Source organism: Ceratotherium simum, chromosome 6 (genome assembly GCF_057802395.1).
Source record: "Ceratotherium simum simum isolate JZ-2026a chromosome 6, ASM5780239v1, whole genome shotgun sequence".
Lineage (NCBI taxonomy): Eukaryota > Metazoa > Chordata > Mammalia > Perissodactyla > Rhinocerotidae > Ceratotherium > Ceratotherium simum.
In genome coordinates this window covers 80,898,493-80,920,645 of record NC_141905.1, presented here as the reverse complement: position 1 = coordinate 80,920,645, position 22,153 = coordinate 80,898,493, and the positions used below count along the sequence as shown (strand labels likewise).

The window sequence follows — 22,153 nt, the reverse complement described above, 5'->3', positions numbered from 1 at the left end:
TTATATTCTGTGTACAGGACTTGTCTCCCTACTAAACTGCAAACTCTCTGAGAATTGGGACTGTGTCCAAGTCATCTATGTGCCCACCATACAACCTGGTTCAGTGCTCAGCACATAGTAGGTAAGCAAGATAAAAAGTTATTAAACGAATGAAGCAAAGAAAGATATGGAGCATGAATTCAGGCAATTGAAACTCACAGAGTCAACAATGGTAATCGGCACACTCCAAAGGCCATGGCCAACGCCCAGGAGCTACAGCACCTGCCAGGCAGTCTCCCACTAGGGAAGCTCTCAGACCCTGGGGCAGTGACAATGGCTCCTCTAGGTCTTCCCTGAATCTTTTGGCTGTACAGCTAGATTAAGGGAATCAGGGGTCCAATGTTGTACTCCTGACTTATCTGGCGTCAAATTGGACCTAATTCATAAAAAAACAAAATCCAACTCAAGGCTGAATATCCTGAAATATTACTCATCCCTGATCACAGCAAAAAGCCATCTTAAAGAGCCACCTCGCTCTTCACTAGCTCTGTATGGTTAATGGCCAGCCCTATGTTCTAATTCGCAAAGCATATTAGTGTCTCCCACCCTACAGCCCATAGGGATCCTAACTACCTGATTTCTCCCCTGCCTGGGACAATCCCACTGCCCCATCACCCTTCAGGTCCTGGCTTAGATATTATTTCCTCCTGCCCTCACCCCTCGGGGCTGGATGGAGACTCTCTTCTGGAAGCCCATGGTACCCTGTGCTCCCCTATCATAGCATTCACCACACTCTGTTGTAACACGCCCATCCCCCACAGCAGTGGCCTTAGACTACATGAGGGTCTGCTTTGTTTATTGCTATGTTATCCCAAGTGACACTATATATCCTCAGTGACACATACTCATTCACTCATTCATTGTCAAATGAACAAAGTTGTTCAGGAGACATGATATAAAAAGAACCAGCCTTACCTGGAGGTGCAGAAGGAGGTGGGTATTGAGCCATTGACATCACTGATGATGGGGGGAGTAGGTTCTCACGGGCTGTTGATGGGTAAAAAGTAAGGACTGTCAACAGGGAACAGTCAGAACACTGGGAGAAGATGCACAGTTGCTTCAAGGGAGTGCCTGCCGCCTGCCAGGATTCAATGGGAATAATGACGACACTGCATTCTAAGGCCAGTCACCTCATATCCCCAAGATCTCCATTTAGGGCAGAACATGACATTGCTGCCTGTTGACTAACAGGCACCACGTGGCCATTAGCAAAAGCAAGCTTGTGGGCAATTAGTCCCAAGTGGCCTGCTGTATGAGAGGTCATCAGTTGGCCGTCATCTCTCTCTTTGCTGCCCTCTCCCCAAGTGTGTTGTGACTTCACCTGAACAAAGCGAGGAAAGTCACACAGCAGTTCTTTGGGGTGGGCAGGGGGGAGGGTGTCAACTCTGCAACAGCATGAGGAAACCTTTGAGGGAGGGAACTGTTCTATCATGCATGTAGCAGGAATCTCACAACTGTCTACAATTACCAAAATTTACCAAACTGAACCTTAAAATGGGTGAATTTTATGGTACGTAAATCAAACCTTAATAAAATATAAGATGGGTTGATGGATGAATAGAGGAATGATAGATAGATTGATACATTTATCACAGAATCTAGGTAGGAGTTCATTGTTAAATTCTTCAAACTTTGCTGTATATTTAAAATTTCTCAGGGGGTCTGGCCGGTGGTGCAAGGGGTTAAGTGCGTGCTCTCCGCTGCGGTGGCCCGGGGTTCGCCGGTTCGGATCCCAGGTGTGCACCGACGCACTGCTTGTCGAGCCATGCTGTGGCGGTGACCCATATAAAGTAGAGGAAGATGGGCATGGATGTTAGCTCAGGGCCAGTCTTCCTCAGAAAAAAGAGGAGGATTGGCATGAGATGTTAGCTCAGGACTGATTTTCCTCAAAAAAAAAAAAAAATTTCTCATAATAAATGTTGGATGAAAAAGTGTCCCTCAGTTTCTACTACAAGACAAACATCGCTGTTTTTCGAAGGCAACCTCCTGCTTCCCATAGTGGCAAATACTTAATTCAGCCAGGCCACGTGGCTGCTTATTCTCTCCTTGGTAGTCAAAGGCATAGAATTTTAGGGAGCATAGGCTCCAACGTGCCTGCTCTAATGACATGAAGACTGAGGGCCAAGGTCATTCAGCTGGTGCGAGGCCAGCCAGAATCAGATTCCTATAGCTCAGGGCTCTTTCCATCCCCCACGCCACCTTCCTTAGGTTGGCATGTGACTGAAGGAAGGAACCACTGCTGTGTGTGTGCCTGCCAGGTGCCGGGTGACATTAGGCACTGACAAATTCACAAATTCACCATCAAATTCTCGTCCTTATTTAATTCTCTGTATTATTCTTACTTTAATGAAGAGAATCGAGATGAAATGGGATTAAGAGATGATATAACTTGGCAGAAGTCACATAACTGAGGGTAATCATATATCATGTCTGTCTCTCCTATTAGGGTACAAACCCCATGAAAGAAGAGACCAAGGGGGTTCTGATCACTGCTGTAGACCCGGCGTTTGTTGGCAGAGTTTCAGTCAATATCTGTGGAATGAATGGTGGAGGGAATGAGTGAAGCTGGGAATCAAACCAGAATCTGAGTCTAAACCTCATGATGTTTTTCACATCATGCCGAGTCCAGTAGGTGACGCGGAATGTAACACGGGTCCTACCTGTAGGCAGAGCGGCTGTGGAATCAGCACCTGTCAATGTGAAGAGAGATCAGCATGTTAGCGTGTCTTCCTTGGTGAATGTTTACTGGGAACGTCCTACATTCAGGGGGCTGTGGAAGCAGAAAGAGGCAGAGACCCTGCCCTTAAGGAGCTTGGCATTTCCTGGGGATTTGAGACACGAGACCAGGCAGCAAATGTTGAGTGTCCCAGGGAAGCTTCAGGAGTCAGTGCTTTCCAGGGCCTTAGGTGTTGAGGGGGAGCTGCTCAGGATGGGCCAGGTGCAGCCTCGCAGAGCCTTTCATTCACAGAGACATTTTTTATTTTTTTTTTCCAGCTGCCAGTGGAGAGAAGCAGGAAAACCCTGGGAATACTGTGGGGTGGAGAGTCAACCAGAGGGGCACATAGGTTTGGGAAGGTCACCAGGCCCAGACATGGAGGGTGTGAAATGCCAGCTGACAGATTTGGCCTGTCACCCAGAGGTCACAAACTCAAAAGTTTCCGAGGGCCATGGGGGTTAGACAAACAAGGGATTGGAGTGATGGGGACAGTGTGGACTAGAGAGCTGTTCTGCGGCCAAATGGGCAGCCTTTGCTCAGATCTAGCCAGTTAATGTAATAAAAGAATTTGTTGTTTTGAGCCTGAACTTCTGCTTTTTCACAAAATGTGAGAATTTGGGTTTTTATGCCAAATACTCTGATCCAGCTGAATTCAAGTTCAGCCTGAATTTTCAAACTAAACAAGCCACTTCTGAGCCTGGATCCAGCCTGTGAGCCACACTTAGCAATCTTTGCAGTCAAGAGGATGGCACCAAGTTATCGCCTTGATGCATAACTTTGAAAGGGTGTTGACAATACCGGTTGCCCGCCTGGATCCACTGACACTCCTAGACTGCGCTGTGTGTGTGTGTGGGTGTGTGTGTGTGTGTGGAGGGGTGAGTAGTGAAGGGATAGGAATACCCCTCCAAATGAGGACTGATAGCCCCTCACTTGCACAGATGACACCAGTGTCCTGTAGGTGCCCACAGTTGTGCCCGGCCTCGCCCCTCTGCACACACTGCCCCAGGTGGCTCTCGCTGCCCACACACTGCACATCATCAAGCACGATCTTCCCAGAGCCTGCCCTAAAGTGGGCCCCTGTGGGGGCCACCACAGCCTGGCCACACTGCAGCTGGTGGCACACGACAGTGGCCTCGGCCGGGTCCCAGAGGTCATCACACACGGTCCCCCACGTGCCCTGGACGAGAACCTCCACGCGGCCTGAGCACCTCCCTGTGCTGTTCACCAGCCTCACGGCCATCCAGGCTCCTGGGAGGCACAAAGCAGTGGGAAATTGTGAGACTGACCTTGTGTCAGGAGATTGCCTTGGTCCTGTTATATATGGCGAATATACTGCTGATGTCATAATATTTGTGTCTTCCATATGACATTATTATTTCAGAGTAATAATAACAATAGTAAATGCTACTACTCACATTTTGTGAGTGCCATTCCAGGTGCCATCCCGAGTACTTTACAAGCTTGATCTTATTTGACCATTACAATAACTCTCTTGTTGGTTCTACTATCTTCATTTTGCAGATAAAGAAACTGACTCTCGGAAAGGCCAAGGTAACTTTCTCAGGCTCAAGTGGCCATCTGAACTTTGCACCCGGGGAGGCAGTCTGCTTCAGTGTTCTATACTGCTTTCTAAGGCCAGTGAGCTTGGTGAGATTCTCTGCCCTGACGTAACCCCTCTCCCTCCCCCTCTCAGACTGAGCCCTGTGCCTCTTGCTTTGGAGAAGTGATATGCAGAGTAAGGAGCTATTGTAGCCTGTGGGGTGCCCTGGCTTTTGTTTTCAAAGCCTGAGACCCAGAAGAGAATAGTTTGAGGGAGAGAGGGCTTACTCTAGTCTGCGCGCTAAAGGGGCGTTCCCTCTGGGTTGGGCAGACAGAGAGATCTATGGGTCTTGGAACACCAGAGCTGGACCTCCTACTTCCTGGAGGTGCCTCAAGAGGCTGGACAACCGCAGGGAGCAGCTGCAGCTCACTCCCAGAGAGGGAAGTCCAGAGGCCCTGGGTTCTCAACCTTACACGCGCCCCTTCATCCCACCTTGCAGAGGACCCTTGACCCGAGGGGCGTGTGGACGGGGCCCTGCTACAGCCGTGCTTTGGGGGACAGCTGAACAGAGTCTCCCTGAGGAGGTCGCCAGCGTGGCGTGACAGACTGGAGACCACAGAGCACTCTTTCCAGCACTAAAGACATTTGTTTTCTTTGCTGCCAGCATAGTTGCACTTTTAACCATAGAATGTTCACTTAATGCCTATTATGTGCAAAGCTCCATAAGGTAGAGTCTACGCCTCAGGATTTACAGTCAGGGATAGGACGGAAAAACCACAGACATTTACACAGTCGGGCAAATACGAGGAATACCTCAGTGGGGATTCTGATAGCATTCCTGGTGACAGACACTTCGTCCACTTTGGGAGGTCAGTTCATGAAGAACTGGCTTTGAAACAAGAAAACGTTTCTGCAGGTTAACCATGAGGGAAGGGAGTTCATCCCAGGCAGAGTGAAGGGAAGGGCAAGATCACGCAAGAGGAAAACCTGTGGGGACGTCAATGAAATGCAATTTGATTAAATGCATTTATTTCCTCTCCTTCCTAAAGCATGCCAAAAGAATTAAAATGTTTTAATCCACAGGAGAAAAAGAATGGGAGGAGAAGTAAGAACTGATGGGAAATTCCAACACATCCTTTTCAGAAGTTAGAGAGCAGACAGAGGTGGGGTGAGGTGTCAGCAGAGTGTTAAACTGACGCTCTGAGGTCCCAGGCGGGAGGTGGACGCTGACAGAAGTGAGCTGACTCAGCCCAGAGAAACTTGGGGAAGGGATGGGTGTGGAGGAACAAGATGATCTACAGCCAACGTAGGAGGGGGGTGCTGGCTGAGAAGGGGATCGCCGTATTTTCTAAGATTTCTGCAAAATCTCTTGCGTTCCACAAGCTCTTCTAGAACCTTGACAGTCCCATGTTGGAAGGTGGAGTCTCTGCACCGTACCTTCGAACCTGGGCAGGCCTGTGTGACTGTCCTGACCCACGGAGTATGGCACAAGTCATGCTAAATACTTCTGAGCCCAGGAAGCGCCACACACTTGTGCTTTGTTCCCTGGGGTGCTCACTCCTGGAACCCGGCCCCCACACTGGGAGAAAGGCCAGGCCACACGCAGATGCTGAAGTCTGAGTTTGTTTTCTCAGTTTGTTTACGTTTCTCTAGGTCAGTTCTCTGACTTGAGCAGAATGCAAGTATTTGTTGATGACAATGATGGTGACAGTTATTACAAAGCTAACATTTGTCTGGCACTCACTGAGTGATTTACTCTTTCAACTCCTTTATCCCTCACCACAGCCCTGATATCTGCATCTATATATCTATATGTGCATATATATATGTGTGGATAATAATAACAGTATATATTCTTCTATACATGTAATATTGTAGGTGAGGAAGTTAAGGCACAAAGCAGTTGAGTAACTGAGATCACACAGTTCTGGGGAGCAAGTATTAAAAATTAGGAAATCTGGTTCCATAGTCCATGCAAGAAATCTTAGTAAGATTTACAGGAGAAAGCAAAACAAGACAAAAACTGGAGAGAGATCCCAGAAGAATCAGAATAATATTTTGTGGGTATAGAACGGAGGTAGTGCATAGAAGTTGCAAGAGGAATGCTGCATTATAGTGTAAGTTGGTGTGGACTGTGTAATTTTTAATGCATGTGCATTAACACTGTGATGAAAGGAAGGGAGGAGGGAAGGGAAGAAGGAAGGAAGGGGCCCTGTTACACCACGGCATTAACAACGTAAGAACCTGGGCCCAATTTTACAAATGAGCCTCTGTTTCAATAGTCAGGAAGACAATTTTTTTTCACCTAAATTTGTTTAGAATTATTCATAGTAGCACATGTAGGAATCCAATAATTTAGAATTCACCTTTCCCAAACGTGTATTAGACCAAATACCAGTCTTAAGAGATGCTTCATGGGGGCTGGCCTGGTGGCGCAAGCGGTTAAGTGTGCGTGCTCCACTGCAGCTGCCCAGGGTTCGCGGGTTCGGATCCAGGGTGGGCACCGACGCACTGCTTGCTAAGCCATGCTGTGGCAGCGTCGCATATAAAGTAGAGGAAGATGGGCACGGATGTTAGCCCAGGGCCAGTCTTCCTCGGCAAGTAAAAAAAAAAAAGTAGGAGGATTGGTAGATGTTAACACAGGGCTGATCTCCTCACAAAAAAAAAAAAAAAAAAGAGAGACGCTTCATGAAAAATGAAAATATTCTCTGGTCAGATAAAATTTTGGGTACTGATGGCTACTTAACCCCTTTTTGAAATCCACAAGATCTTTCACAGAGTAAAATCCCTTAGAAGTGCTGTGGTAAAACTACAACAGAACTAAAACTTGTCCCACTAGTTTATCTTAAGTTTCTGATATTCAAAAAAAGAACCGTTGTTTGAGTGCATATCAACGTCACAATCTTGAGGAACTCAGACTCCACACGACACATTCTAGGAAACACTGACATCCTAACAACAGAACCAAAACAAAATGTTTCTTAGAAATAATGACTAACGCTCTTACTTTTCTGTTCTTATCTTTAGGAATAAGTTACATTTTATTTTGAAACATTTAAGCATGAAAATATATGCAGGATATAAAGTAGCAACTTATATTTAAAAGATTATATTATTAGACATATGAGTGTAGGCTAATCTAGAGCTAATAACTCAGCAGCTAAAGTAAAAAGAGAAATAACAAAACATCAAACAAAAAGCAATTGAGTGAAAAGAAAGTGATGTCTTATTCTTATAAGAAAAATCTGCTGAGGGGCCGGCCCGTCGGCATAGGGGTAAAGTGTTCGTGCTCCACGGCAGTGGTTTGGAACCCTGGCCCGCACCGACACACCGCTTGTCAAGCCATGCTGTGGCGGGGTCCCATATAAAGTGGAGGAAGATGGGCGCGGATGTTAGCCCAGGGCCAGTCTTCCTCAGCAAAAAGAGGAGGATTGGCGACTAATGTTAGCTCAGGGCTGATCTTCCTCACACACACAAACAAATATTCTGAGTTGGTTTTGGGAAAGGGGGTGCTGATCATTTAATGCAGGAATTTACTAAGGGGTTAATGCATTTCCATCATATAGAATTTTTATAATAAACTTTAATTTACTAGAGATGAAGATCTGTTTCTATAGATGCAAAACATGTACACTCACATTCTTTTTGGCAAAATTTTTTCTTTTGTTTTCTGTTCCTCGTTATGTGTCGAATTACTCAGATCTGCCCTTTTCCTTCACTGCCGACTGAAAGAATTCTCACAGCCCCTCACTGCTGCTGAGGAAAATCTCAGCAAAGTAAAAAGGCAGAAAACATCCTTTTCAGTGTAGATACTGAAAAACAGATACTATTTTGCATCATAAAGCTGCCTTGCAAATGTAATTTTTATTAAAGGAGAAATAATCTCAGAGATTATTTCTGTCTAATGAAAGTAAACTTTGAAGGGTCTGTAATTCTGATGGTTGCTTTATTTAGTAATTTGTTGCCCTGGCCATAATATTTATATTGACATTCTACATTTCAGAATGTACTAGAAACACTGGAGAGGTTTCTTTGTTAAGCCAACGGTGATTTTTGGCATGTCCTATTTCCCTGTGTGGAAGGGGTAAGAAGCAAAACCCAATGCTCTGCTGGATTTCTTATTTAAACAAAAAGATTGAGAGTCTGTGTCTCATTGCATTAATAGTTCTCTAGCTTACAAAATAGGAGTAGAAATACAATATAATACAGCATAACACAATATAAATAATATAAGTAGTTATATTTATCTATCTAACACACAGGTTCTTTTGAGATCAAATTAGAAAATATATGTGGGTAAAACTGTGTCACAAATGTGAGTTGTTATCATAACCACAAGGAGACTATGCTCAGAAGAGACGATGAGGAGCCTGCCAGGGAGGTTCTAGGTCAAGGTCCCCTTTAGAGGCCCAAATTCTCCCAGGCGGTCCGCATCCACTCCATGGACACCCCTCCTCCCCACCATCTTTCAGGAAAAGCATGAAAATATCCTGACTGTCACCTACCGTCAACCCCGTCCCACCAGGCACTGTGTGTACTGTTCCCCAAAAGGTGAACCTCTCTTCTCAACAAGGCTCCTGTGAACAACTTTTGTCCAAAAATGGCCGTGCACCATTGCCGAGAACAGGCGGACTGGCCTATTGAGCCCCACTCAAAGGAGAACATTGACTAGGATGGCTCTCGCCACAGCTGGTCGATTCTGACCCCCAAGTTATAAATAAGTCAGAATTGTCTCCCACCCTCAGATCCGAAACAGTTTTGTGGTGGGCAAAAGCGCTGTGTTCTCCCTCCCCAAACTTCCTTGTGGTGCTGGTGGTGGATCCCGATCTGTAAGTTATTCAGAACAACTCAGAGGAGCAGAACAGACTCATCAATTAGATGTGGTAGGCACGGTGCCTGGGGCCCCGAAAATGTCTTAATTTCTTTTAAAATCAGAAGAAAATGATGACTGCAATCTAGTCTGGATTCGACTCATCTTTATACTAACACCATCATAAAATATAATTATATATATGTGTATTTTGTGGAGGAAGGCGTCCCTGAAGGCAAAAGTGCCTAGGGGCTCATGAACGTCAAGAAATGGCCCAAGGTGAGGCCTGAAATGGAGGAGGTGATGTGTGGCTGCTGTGTAGTGCTCTTTTAGGAGACAGCAGATTGACTAAATGGCCAGGTTAGCCCCTCTACGTAGCCATAAACTTCCACCATGGAATTTATTTTAAACATCCACACACAATTAGGTTTGGCCTAGAAAAGGTGAGTTACTACTGATGTGCGTTACTGTAGAACCAGCCTTCAGGCCAAAATGGTACAACGAGTTTTCCTCTTTGTAAAGCAGTTGTACAGGCAGGTCCACCAGAGTGAAGAAGGAAGAAATGGATTTGGGCTCATTCCTGATACAGAGTCCTAGGTATATTAAAGGATAACTTTTGCCTAATGTTACAGTGGAAAATATAAAATTAAAAGTTTTGCCCATTAGGAATTTTATACTAAAAACTATAGGGCAGGTGACTCCCCAAAGCTGACTCCCCCAATTTCCTGGGTATGGTCTTAATGTACCTGGACCTTAGCAATTAGGCTTGCCAGAATGTTCTCTTCCCGGCAGCCCAAAGATAGCTTTGGACATACCGTCCCCCGACTCAAAAGGCTGGTAGTCGTGTGGGTTTGGAGTCAGACAGATATGTGCCCAAATCTTGGCTTCACCGTATTCTAGCTGGGTGATGCTAGGAAAATGATCTTTTCGGTGTCTCGTTTTATAAAACAGTGATGGGGAGAGGAGAATAACACTTGTCGGTTATTGTGAGCATCAACAATGTTAAATGAAGTATCAATTACATTATAGCATCTGATTCCCTGCTTATCACATTTTGATTGTTCCATAAATGTTAGCTCATTCCCCCTTTTTCCCAAGGACTTACCTGCCAGGGGCGTGGGTGTGGACTGCAGGGCCACGGGCTCTGTTGCGGCTATGGTTGCAGATAATCCATTACCTGTCATCAGGAACAAACAGACATCTCCAGTAATTAGGACATCCCTAATCTCAACTTCAGGAAGATGAGGTTTGGAAACAGACCCAGCCTGGAGGTCACAGGCAAATATGAGCGTCAGTTCCTGCCTCTGCTCCTAATGTCAGCACTCAGTGTGGCTTCAGGCCTGGGAAGGTGCCAGCCCAGTGCTTGGCACACGGCGCCCTTCCCCCGTTCCCTGTAGAACAGACCCAACTGACCTGCTGGAGTGGGAGTTGCAGGAAGCGTAGCAGGCTCTGTGGAGGGTACGGCTGCTGACAGTATTTGACCTGTGAGTGCAGAATAAAGAGAGGCCTTGTTCACTGCTAGATACAACCTCACCACACAGAGTGAACTTCTGACAACAAGCCCGGAGAGGAGGGCTGGGCCCAAATCTGTCCTGTCAGGGTTTGGTCTGCTCTTCCCACCTCCTTCCCTCCATGCTCATCCAACACTGGAAATGAGACTCCACGGTATGATAGAAAATGCTAACACTTTGAGGATACACTCTTGGTTAGTACACTCCAGTTCTCTAAGTGCCCACAAAACCAACTGTGGATTTTTTCCTTTTTCTTTTAGGAGCAATCCAAAAGTGTTCTACCACAGGGACATGCAGTCAATTAAATGGCCGAAAGTTTTGGTTTCCATTTAGATCTTTGGTGGCTTTATCTGGGCTCTGAGTAGCCTAAGCCGTGTGAAGCTTCCACAGGGCATTAAGGCAGCCCTGTTTTCATCTTATTAACTCATAAAAGAGCAATAAGGATTGTATTGTTTTCTTTTTTTAAAATAGTCTTATCAAGGTATAATTGATATACAAAGAACTGTATATATTTAATGTGTATAGTTTGTTGAGTTCAGACATATGCAAACACCCATGATACCATCATCGCAATCCCGATAATACACATATCCAATACCTGCAAGAGTTTCTTTGTGTCCCCTTTTTATTTTTTGAGAATACTCAACATGAGATCTATCCTCTTAACAAATTTTGAAGTACACAATACCAAATTGTTAATTATAGGCACTATGTTGTACAGCAGATCTCTAGAATTTATTCATCTAGCATAACTGAAACTTTATACCCATTAAACAGCTCCCCATTTCCCTCCTCCCTCAGCCCCTGGCAACCACCATTCTATTGTCTCTTTCTATGAGTTTGATTATTTTTGATACCTCATATAAGTGGAATCATGCAGTATTTATCCTTTTGTGACTGGCTTATTTCACTTGGCATAATGTCCTCCGGGTTCATCTGTGATGTGGCAAATGGCCACAGTAGAGTTTCCCTCTTTTTTAAGCCTGAATAATCTTCTATTGTATGTGTATACTACATGTTCTTTATCCAGTTATCTGTCTATGGACATTTGGGTTGTTTCCACATCTTGGCTATTGTGAATAGTGCTGCAGTGAACATGGGAGTGTGGATATCTCTTTGAGATCCCGATTTTAATTCTTTTGGATATATATGCAGAAGTGGGATTGCTAGGTTATATGGTAGTTCTACTTTTAACTTTTTGAGGACTCTTCATACTACTTTCCATAGTGGCTGCACCATTTTACATTCCCATCAATAGTGTACAAGGATTCTAATTTCTCCACAACCTCACCAACACTTGTCTTTGTTTTAACCTAACAGGTGTGAGGCGATATCTCCTTGTAGTTTTGATTTACATTTCCCTGATAATTAACAATGTTGAGCATCTTTTCATGTACCTATTGCCCATTCTTATGTCTTCTTTGTAGAAATGTCTGTTCAAGTCCTTCACCCATTTTTTAATAGGGTTATTTGTCTTTTTGCTATTGAGTTGTAGGAGTTCCATAAATATTTTTGAAATTAACCCCTTTATCACATATATGGTTTGCAAATATTTTCTCCCATTCCATAAGCTGCTTTTTCCTTCTGTTGATTATTTCTTCCGTGCAGAAGCTTTTCAGTTTGACGTAGTCCCACTTGTCTATTTGTTTTTGTTGCCCATGTTTCTGGTGTCACATCCAAGAAATTATTGCCAAAACCAATGTGAAGAAGATTTTCCCCTATGTTTTCTTCTAGGAATTTTATGATTTTAGGTCTTATGTTTAAGTTTTTAATCCATTTTGAGTTAATTTCTGTGTATGGTATAAGGTAGGTGTCCAACCTCATTTTTTGCATATAGATATCCAGTTTTCCTAACATCATTTGTTGAAGAGACTATTCTTTCCCCACTGTGTTTTTTTGGCACCCTTGCTGAAGATCAGTTGACCATGTATGCGTGGGTTTATTTCTGGGTTCTCTATTCTGTTCCATTGGCCTATATACCTATCTTTCTGCCAGTACCATACTGTTTTAATTTCTGTAGCTTTATAATATATTCAAAATATATCAGGAAGTATGATGCCTCCAGCTTTGCTCTTCTTTCTCAAGATCACTTTGGCTATTCCGGATCTTTTGTGGTTCCATATGAATTTTAGGATGAGTTTTTTTTTATTTCTATAAAAAACACCATTGGGGGCCAGCCCCGTGGCTTAGCTGTTAAGTGTGCGTGCTCCGCTACTGGCGGCCCGGGTTCGGATCCCGGGCGCGCACCGATGCACCGCTTCTCTGGCCATGCGGAGGCCGCGTCCCACACACGGCAACTAGAAGGACGTGCAACTATGACATGCAACTATCTACTGGGGCTTTGGGGGGAAAAATAAATAAATAAAAATTTAAAAAACACCATTGGGATTTTAATGGGAATAGCATTGAATCCTTAGATCTCTTTGGGTAATATGGACATTTTAACAACATTAAGTCTTCCAATCCATGAACACAAGATGTCTTTCCATTTCTTTGTATCTCTCTTAATTTCTTTCATCAATGTTAGTTTTCGCTTCTTTTTTTTTAATTTTTTTTTTAAGTTTTTTATTTATTGCAGTAACATTGGTTTATAACATTGTATAAATTTCAGGTGTACATCATTATACTTCTATTTCTGCATAGATTACATCATGTTCACCACCCAAATACTAATTACAACCCATCACCCCACACATGTGCCAAATTATCCCTTTTGCCCTCCCCCCTCCCCCCTTCCCCTCTGGTAACCACCAATCCAATCTCTGTCCCTATGTGTTTGTTTATTGTTGTTATTATCTACTACTTAATGAAGGAAATCATACGGTATTTGACCTTCTCCCTCTGACTTATTTCGCTTTGCATAATACCCGAAATGTCCATCCATGTTGTCACAAATGGCTGGATTTCATCATTTCTTATGGCTGAGTAGTATTTCATTGTGTATATATACCACATCTTCTTTATCCATTCGTCCCTTGATGGGCACTTAGGTTGCTTCCAAGTCTTGGCTATTGTGAATAACACTGCAATGAACACAGGGGTGCATGTATCTTTACTCATTGGTGTTTTCAAGTTCTTTGGATAAATACCCAGCAGTGGAATAGCTGGATCATACGGTAGTTCTATCCTTGATTTTTTGAGGAATCTCCATACTGTTTTCCATAGTGGCTGCACCAGTTTGCACTCCCACTAGCAGTGTATGAGAGTTCCCTTCTCTCCACATCCTCTCCAACACATGTTGTTTCCCGTCTTGTTAATTATAGCCATTCTGACGGGTGTGAGGTGATATCTCATTGTAGTTTTGATTTGCATTTCCCTGATAGTTAATGATTTTGAACATCTTTTCATGTGTCTGTTGGCCATCTGTACATCTTCTTTGGAGAAATGTCTGTTCAGGTGTTTTGCCCATTTTTTAATTGGGTTGTTAGTTTTTTTGTTGTTGAGATGCATGAGTTCTTTATATATTTTGGAGATTAAGCCCTTCTCAGATGTATGGTTTACAAATATCTTCTCCGAATTGTTAGGTTGTCTTTTCATTTTGTTGATGGTTTCCTTTGCTGTGCAGAAGCTTTTTAGTTTGATGTAGTCCCATTTGTTTATTTTTTCTATTGTTTCTCTTGCCCGGTCAGACATGGTGCTTGAAAATATGTTGCTAAGACTGATGTCAAAGAGCGTACTGCCTATGTTTTCTTCTAGAAGTTTCATAGTTTCAGGTCTTACATTCAACTCTTTAATCCATTTGGAGTTAATTTTTGTGTATGGTGTAAGGTAAGGGTCTACTTTCATTTTTTTGCATGTGGCTATCCAGTTTTCCCAACACCATTTGTTGAAGAGACTTTCTTTTCTCCATTGTATGTTCTTGACTCCTTTGTCAAAGATTCACTGTCCATAGATGTGTGGGTTTATTTCTGGGCTTTCAATTCTATTCCATTGATCTGTGTGTCTGTTTTTGTGCCAGTACCATGCTGCTTTGGTTACTATAGCTTTGTAGTATATTTTGAAATCAGGGAGTGTGATACCTCCAGCTTTGTTCTTTTTTCTCAGGATTCCTTTAGCTACTCGGGGTCTTTTGCTGTTCCATATAAATTTTAGTATTCTTTGTTCTATTTCTGTGAAAAATGTTGTTGGAACTTTGATAGGGATTGCATTGAATCTATAGATGGCTTTAGGAAGTATGGACATGTTAACTATGTTAATTCTTCCAATCCAAGAGCACGGAATATCTTTCCATTTCTTTGTGTCTTCTTCAATTTCTTTCAGCAATGTTTTATGGTTTTCGGTGTAGAGATCTTTCACCTCTTTGGTTAAGTTTATTCCTAGGTATTTTATTCTTTTTGTTGCGATTGTAAATGGGATGGTATTCTTAATTTCTCTTTCTGCTACTTCATTGTTAGTGTATAGAAATGCAACTGATTTTTGTATGTTGATTTTGTATCCTGCAACTTTACCATATTTGTTTATTACTTCTAAAAGTTTTCTGGTGGATTCTTTAGGGTTTTCTATATATAAAATCATGTCATCTGCAAATAGTGACAGTTTCACTTCTTCCTTTCCAATTTCGATCCCTTTTATTTCTTTCTCTTGCCTGATTGCTCTGGCTAGGACTTCCAGTACTACGTTAAATAGCAGTGGTTAGAGTGGGCATCCTTGTCTGGTTCCTGTTCTAACGGGATAGCTTTCAGTTTTTCACCATTGAGGATGATATTAGCTGTGGGTTTGTCATATATGGCCTTTATTATGTTGAGGTACTTTCCTTCTATACCCATTTTATTCAGAGTTTTTATCCTAAATGGATGCTGTATCTTGTCAAATGCTTTCTCTGCATCTATTGAGATGATCATGTGATTTTTATTCTTCATTTTATTAATGTGGTGTATTACATTGATTGATTTGTGAATGTTAAACCATCCCTGCATCCCTGGAATAAATCCCACTTGATCATGGTGTATAATCTTTTTAACGTATTGTTGTATGCAATTTGCTAGTATTTTGTTGAGGATTTTTGCATCGATGTTCATCAGTGATATTGGCCTGTAGTCTTCGTCTTCTTTGAATATTTGGTAGAATTCACCAGGGAAGCCGTCTGGTCCTGGACTTTTATTTTTGGGGAGGTTTTTGATTACTGTTTCGATCTCCTTACTGGTGATTGGTCTATTCAAATTCTCTACTTCTTCTTGATCTAGTTTTGGAAGGTTGTATGATTCTAAGAATTTATCCATTTCTTCCAGATTGCCGATTTGGTTGGTATATAGCTTTTCATAGTATTCTCTTATAATCTTTTGTATTTTTGAGGTGTAGTTTTCACTTCTTTGGTTAAGTTTATTCGTAAGTATTTTATTCCTAAGTATTTTTTTTTGATATTATTGTAAATGTTTTTTTTTTTAATTTCCTTTTTAGATGGTTCATTGTTAGTGTAGAAAAATGCAACTGATTTTCGTGTGTTGATTTTTGTATCCTGCAACTTTACTGAATTCATCTTTTAGTTTTAACATTTTTTTTTCCTGTGAAGTGTTTTGGGTTTTCTACATCTAGGATCATGTCATCTGCAAACAGATATAATTTTACTTCTTCCTTTCTGATTTCTTTTGTTTCTTTTTCTTGCCTAATTGCTCTGGCTAGGACTTCCAGTAGAGTAATAGAAGTGGTGAGAGTGGACATCCTTGTCTTGTTCCTGATCTTAGAGGAAAAGCATTCAATTTTCACCACTGAGTATGAAGTTAGTTGTGGGCTTGTTATTTATGGCCTTTATTGTGTTGAGGTACATTCCTTCTATACCTAGTTTGTTGAGCATTTTATCATGAAAGGGTATTGAATTTTGTCAAATGCTTTTTCTGCATCTATTGAGAAGATTATGTGATTTTTTAATCTTTAAATCTGTTATTATGGTATATAACATTCATTGATTTGCATATGTTGAACCATCTTTGCATCCCAGGGAAAAATCCCGCTTGGTCATTGTGTATGATCCTTGTAATGTGCTACTGTATTGTTTTCTTTTAAAAAGGATCTCAAACAATTAGAGCAAAATATTAGGATTTGATAAAACTCAGTACTGGGTACCCTAAGTACCCAGGGGTTCATTATATTATTCTCAACATTTGTCAGTGAGCTTGATATTTTTCATAATATTCTTTTATATATGTATGTAAAGCAAAACAATTGAATAGCCACTTCTTTATTGTGAATAGTCACTTGAATTCAATAGCCATTTCATTCAAGTTTAAATAATTTGGGATTAGACTATCTAGAAGTGGTTAAAGCATCAAATTGGTTGCTTAAAATGAGTTGGAATAGAAAAATAAACAATCACATAATTGATTTCTTTTTTTGGTTGGCTATGTGGTACATTATATGTGGTACAATGTAGAATTAATATGTCTTAATATGTCAAAAATATACCAACAGTTTTTTTCCTGGTGGTGAAGCAGCTTCAGTCACGGTGAAGAAGTGGACACTGTCAGAGTGTGGCCACTGCCAGTGGGGATTTCACTAACCATTGTTCTATTCCAACATCCATGTTATCATGTATGTAAGGAAACAGGCTTCACTGCTCTTCTATCAAACACCTACAAAGGGAGGAACTGTTCATTTTTACATATTCTTGGTGTCCTCTTCCAACCACTTATTTGCTTGTTTCTGCATTTTTCAGATTCTTGAAATTAAAAGGATACTACATAATAGTCGTACAAGTGTCTACTGATTTGTGAATCTATAAGCAGTTTTTAAAATCTGTTTTAATCACCATAAGTATCACTTGGGAGATAGATATTAATTAAATCTTAACTGATTTCATTTTAACTGACTGAACTCCTGAACCATTTGGAGACAAGCATACATTCCCAGTGTACAAGCATCATTTAGGCAAGTTCAGGAATTATTTAAGAAGTCTAGGGGGCCAGCCCCACGGCGTAGTGGTTAAGTTTGGCATGCTCTGCTTCAGCAGCCCGGGTTCGTGGGTTCAGATCCTGGTCATAGACCTACATGACTCATCAGCCATGCTGTGGTGGTGACCCACATATAAAGTGGAGGAAGACTAGCACAGATGTTAGCTCAGCGACAATCTTCCTCAGCAAAAAAAAGAAAGAAAAAGTCTAGGTAATGGAATGAGAAACTTGTTTCCTCTTCTGGTCTGTGCCCCCTGTGTGATGTGTTATGATGTAGAATGGCTATTAACTCTTCTACCCCTGGAGTGACTCAACCGTGCAGGACCACTGAGCTGCATGACTCCAGGGACTGCCACTCACTTATAACGTGACGACCTGCATGAAGATGCAATTCACAGTGCATCCTAGGAAGATGGTGCCTTCTGAAGTTATGCAAAGCCAAGACCCTGCTATCTTGGCTTAAGAAAGGGACACTCTAGTGAGAAAAAGCTACAAAACAAAAGAACTGAGCAAAGAATGGACCAACCTGACAGCGTGTATGATGGAGTGACAGCTTCAGGCTCTGCAGCTGGAGTGGGGCCAGGTGAATCATCAGCACCTGAGGGCCAAAAGAAACCCACACGCTAAGGTCTCTGGTACTGTTTGTAATAGAATACTCTTTAAAATAAATCATTCAGAAATGTCTGAGGGGAAACAAAGCAGCAACTTCTCGTTAAGAAAATGGCCCCTCACCTGCACAGACGACACCAGCATCCTCCAGGTGCCCGCAGTTGTGCCTGGCCTCACCCCTGTGCACGCACTGCCCCAGGTGGCTCTCGCTACCCGCACACTGCACGTCGTCCAGCACGATCTTCCCCGAGCCTGCCCCAAAGTGGGCCCCTGTCGGGGCAGCCACAGCCTGGCCACACTGCAGCTGATGGCACACCACAGTGGCCTCAGCCATGTCCCAGAGATCGTCACACACAGTCCCCCAGGTGCCCTGGACGAGAACCTCCACGCGGCCTGAGCACCTCCCCGTGCCATTCACCAGCCTCACAGCCATCCAGGATCCTGGGAGACACAAGGAGGAGAGACATTGGGGACCCAGCTCTCTGAGGTCAGGGAGATTTCCTATATTGAGTATATTGGTAGGCAATAACTCATTTTTTCAGAAATGCTGTCTCTTGGTCACATACCTCATCATCTATAGTAAAAAAATAGCCCTTGTAGCTTTCTTTATTTTATTTAGTATTCTCTTTCTTCTCATTGGGAGGATTTGTATTCTACAGTGCAGCCCAACAGAGCTGGGATGAATATCCCCAGGTTATTTTTAAAGGAATTGTTTGCTGGTTACCTGGTGATGTTGTTCATTTAGGGGATACGGCTTATGGAAATGTAGTTCGGCAGTTAGAGGCCAAGGGGCAGCCCCATTGATAATGAAAAGTCACTTCAAATGGGCAAGCCTTCAACTAATTAAAAAGAGAACGTTTGTTTCTCTGAATGGATTCCTAGCCTTGTTTGGGGCATGTAACTTAGGGATGGATCCCATTCCAGAGGCACAACTGAGTTCTCAGCATGAAGACAGGATTTCTCTAATCCAAAGCTGGGCCCTGACTCCACCTTTTATTACAACTGAACTTCAGTTTCCTCAACTGTAAAATGGAAATAACATCCTCCCTGGCTACCAGGCAATGCTGTGAAGATTATACTAGACCATATTTGGGGAAATATGCCAAGAATGGTTATATTGGGAGCTTATGTGCTAAGGAGAAAGCCTAGGGACAGTTGAGGAGATAGATTTTGCCCAAGTGAAACAGTGAAGGAAAAAATGGAAAATCCAAATTAACAGTTAACATTTTACCTTTCATATCTTTTATTATAATAAATTCTCTGTGGTAGACAGCCTAATAATATACTTAACATTTAATATTTTCATATAATTTTCTCAAATAGTCTTGGCATGAGCAAGTAGTCTTTGCTCATACCTTCCTTCTCCAGGGCGCTCGAGGTAGCTTTGACACACGTCACCATGAAAAACACAGTGAAACCAACACTGTCCTTGTAGTCAGACAGGTCAGGGTGAATCCAGCCTTTGCAGCATATGGTTGTGTGACTCTAGTCATTTGACCAGGATCATCTGTTCATCTGTCTTCTCTGAGCCTCTGTTAATTCATTCGTGAAATGTTGGAAATAGCACCTTCCTATATGGTTATTGTGCAGTAACGATGTTGTGAAAGCACTTAATTCTGTGCACGGCACATAGTAGATGCTCAGAAAACACTAAGCACAACACTAGCCAGGTCAAGGAAGAGGCATTACCTGCTGGCGTGAGTGTGGAGTGAAGGCTGAGAGAGTCTGTTGTGGGTATGGTAGCTGACAGTCCATCTCCTGTAAACAGGTAGAAACAGGGACATCACTTGTGACCAGGAGCCTCTTATCTCCAGGTAGGAAAAGATAATGTTTGCCAGGAGAATATTCTGAAAAGTTAGACTCAGATATGACATCGTGTCTTCCATTGGTTTCCCCCACAAAGTTTCAGGCAGGGAAGACCTCACTTTGCCTGGTCTTTAAGCTTAGTTATCCAGTCCCTAAGATGAGGTTTGAGAATATTCCCCGAGGTCTGTACATTAGAGCTCTCTGAATGCCCACAAGTCCATTTTGGGATCTCTCTGCTGCCATTTCTGTTCTTTCTCATTTGGGAAACAACCAACTCTGTGCAATCGTGGAGACTGTGTGCATATCAACGCATGGACTTTTCAGGCTCTCCCTAGGTGTTTGGCAGATTAGTCTAGACTGTGTGTTTATCTAACCAATACGAGACATATGCAGCACCTTTGAGCAGCTCTTGTTTCTCATTTTGCCTCATAAAACATCAATCCAAACGATCTTACTGCCATATCATTATGGAGTCAGTTGGCCCAAATCAGTGTTTAAAATGTCAAATAGCAATTAACCCAGCAAACTGGATTTTGAGTGTGGAGAACTGATTTGTGATTTCATTTTTCAGTTGGTGCTGATAGAGCTGGCCTCAGTCTTCAATAACAACCCAGAGGCTGCTGCTGAAGGAGATGGAGACTCAGCACAGCTCGGATGCAGGAGGAATGACGCCCACTCTGGGTGCCTCAGCACTAGGAGCTCTGCTGCCTTCCCCATGCTTGTGCACTCTACGACATCAATTTGAGGGAGCTGGTCCTGCTGCCAGCATCTGACAGGTGTACAAATATTCTGGGGCATCATCTGCTTTTATAAGACTTTTAACCTCTTTGGACCCTTTTCAAATTGATTAAATAACAATAGATTGAACTCCTGAATCAGTGGGATACAATTTGGATCTCCCAGCAATAACCACTGACATACAGGGAAAGGACCCTTCAAGAATTTCAGGTGATGGATAAGCATCCCATTTTGAAAAACGTCCTGCCCCTTTTATTCTTATCTACAGTCCTTGCACAGTAAAGAGGAACTGGGTAGCTCTGTTATCCCTATCTCTACTGCAGTATAGATTGAGACAGTGTCTTCTAGATGGTGAAAAGAACTGAAAGCAAATGTAGCAAGCAAAAATGACCTACCTGTGAGTGTGTACAGTGAGGAAGCAGCCTCCGACCCTGGGGTGGGGGCAAGTGCTGGTGGACTGTCACCACCTGAGGGTCGAAAGACATCAGCATGGCTTATTACAATAAGGCTTATAATACAGGGCTTATTCAATAAATTGCTTAATGATTGGTGTGAACGCAGGCTGAAAATGCCTGAAAGGGCATGAAAGCAGCAACATTCTGGGAGGTGACAGTTCCTAACCTGTGCAGATGACGCCGGCATCCTCCAGGTGCCCACAGTTGTGCCCGGCCTCGCCCCCGTGCACACACTGCCCTAGGTGGCTCTCGCTGCCCACACACTGCACATCGTCCAGCACTATCTTCCCTGAGCCTGCCCCAAAGTGGGCCCCTGTGGGGGCTGCCACGGCCTGGCCACACTGCAGCTGGTGGCACACAATGGTGGCCTCGGCCAGGTCCCAGAGGTCATCACACACGGTCCCCCACGTGCCCAGGACAAGAACCTCCACGCGGCCTGAGCACCTCCCTGTGCCATTCACCAGCCTCATGGCCATCCAGGCTCCCCGGAGACACAAGGAAGAGAGACAATTGGGGGCTGGCCCTCTCATCTCTGGAAGGTTTCCTTTATCCTTTTAAATCCTTAGGTGGTCATATTCCCATTTTACCCCAACATGCAAGATCACACAGTCCTCATGCACCCACACATTAAGAACAGCCAGAATAATCTTCAACTTTAAATCCCTTCAATGAGACTTCCAAAAGATGAAGCTCTATTTCCAAAATTTCCAGAATTCCTAAGTTCTCCTAACAAGACCATTTTATCCCTATGTTATTCTCTTGCCACGGACAGGGATAGAAATATGAGATGTCAATATATCCAATGAAATAGGAAACTAGACTATCCATAGGCAGATCATAGCCAAATAGACTCCTTGTCATCCAGACTACATTAGTCTTAGAGCAACTTGGTCCCTGTGGCCCCATAAATCTTTCCTTATGACTTTACTATGTAAAAGAAACCTAGGACAGGAATTAACATTTGTTGTTTGTGAGTTAGGTGCCAAAGCCTCAGAGAGCCACTAACTTAAATGTTTCTCTCTTAATATTTACAACAATCCCATGT

The 22,153-nt window shown here is 43.0% G+C and overlaps 1 protein-coding gene across 1 annotated transcript in view; it reads right to left on the bottom strand.

Annotated features, from left to right (window-relative positions):
• Positions 1-22,153, bottom strand: part of LOC147916919 (scavenger receptor cysteine-rich domain-containing group B protein-like) — a 49,212-nt gene that overhangs the window by 10,346 nt on the left and 16,713 nt on the right. The window contains 5 exon segments of the mRNA XM_087433020.1: positions 18,027-18,098; positions 18,233-18,550; positions 19,799-19,867; positions 21,049-21,120; positions 21,275-21,589. Coding sequence (XP_087289146.1) covers positions 18,027-18,098; positions 18,233-18,550; positions 19,799-19,867; positions 21,049-21,120; positions 21,275-21,589 — 846 coding nt within the window.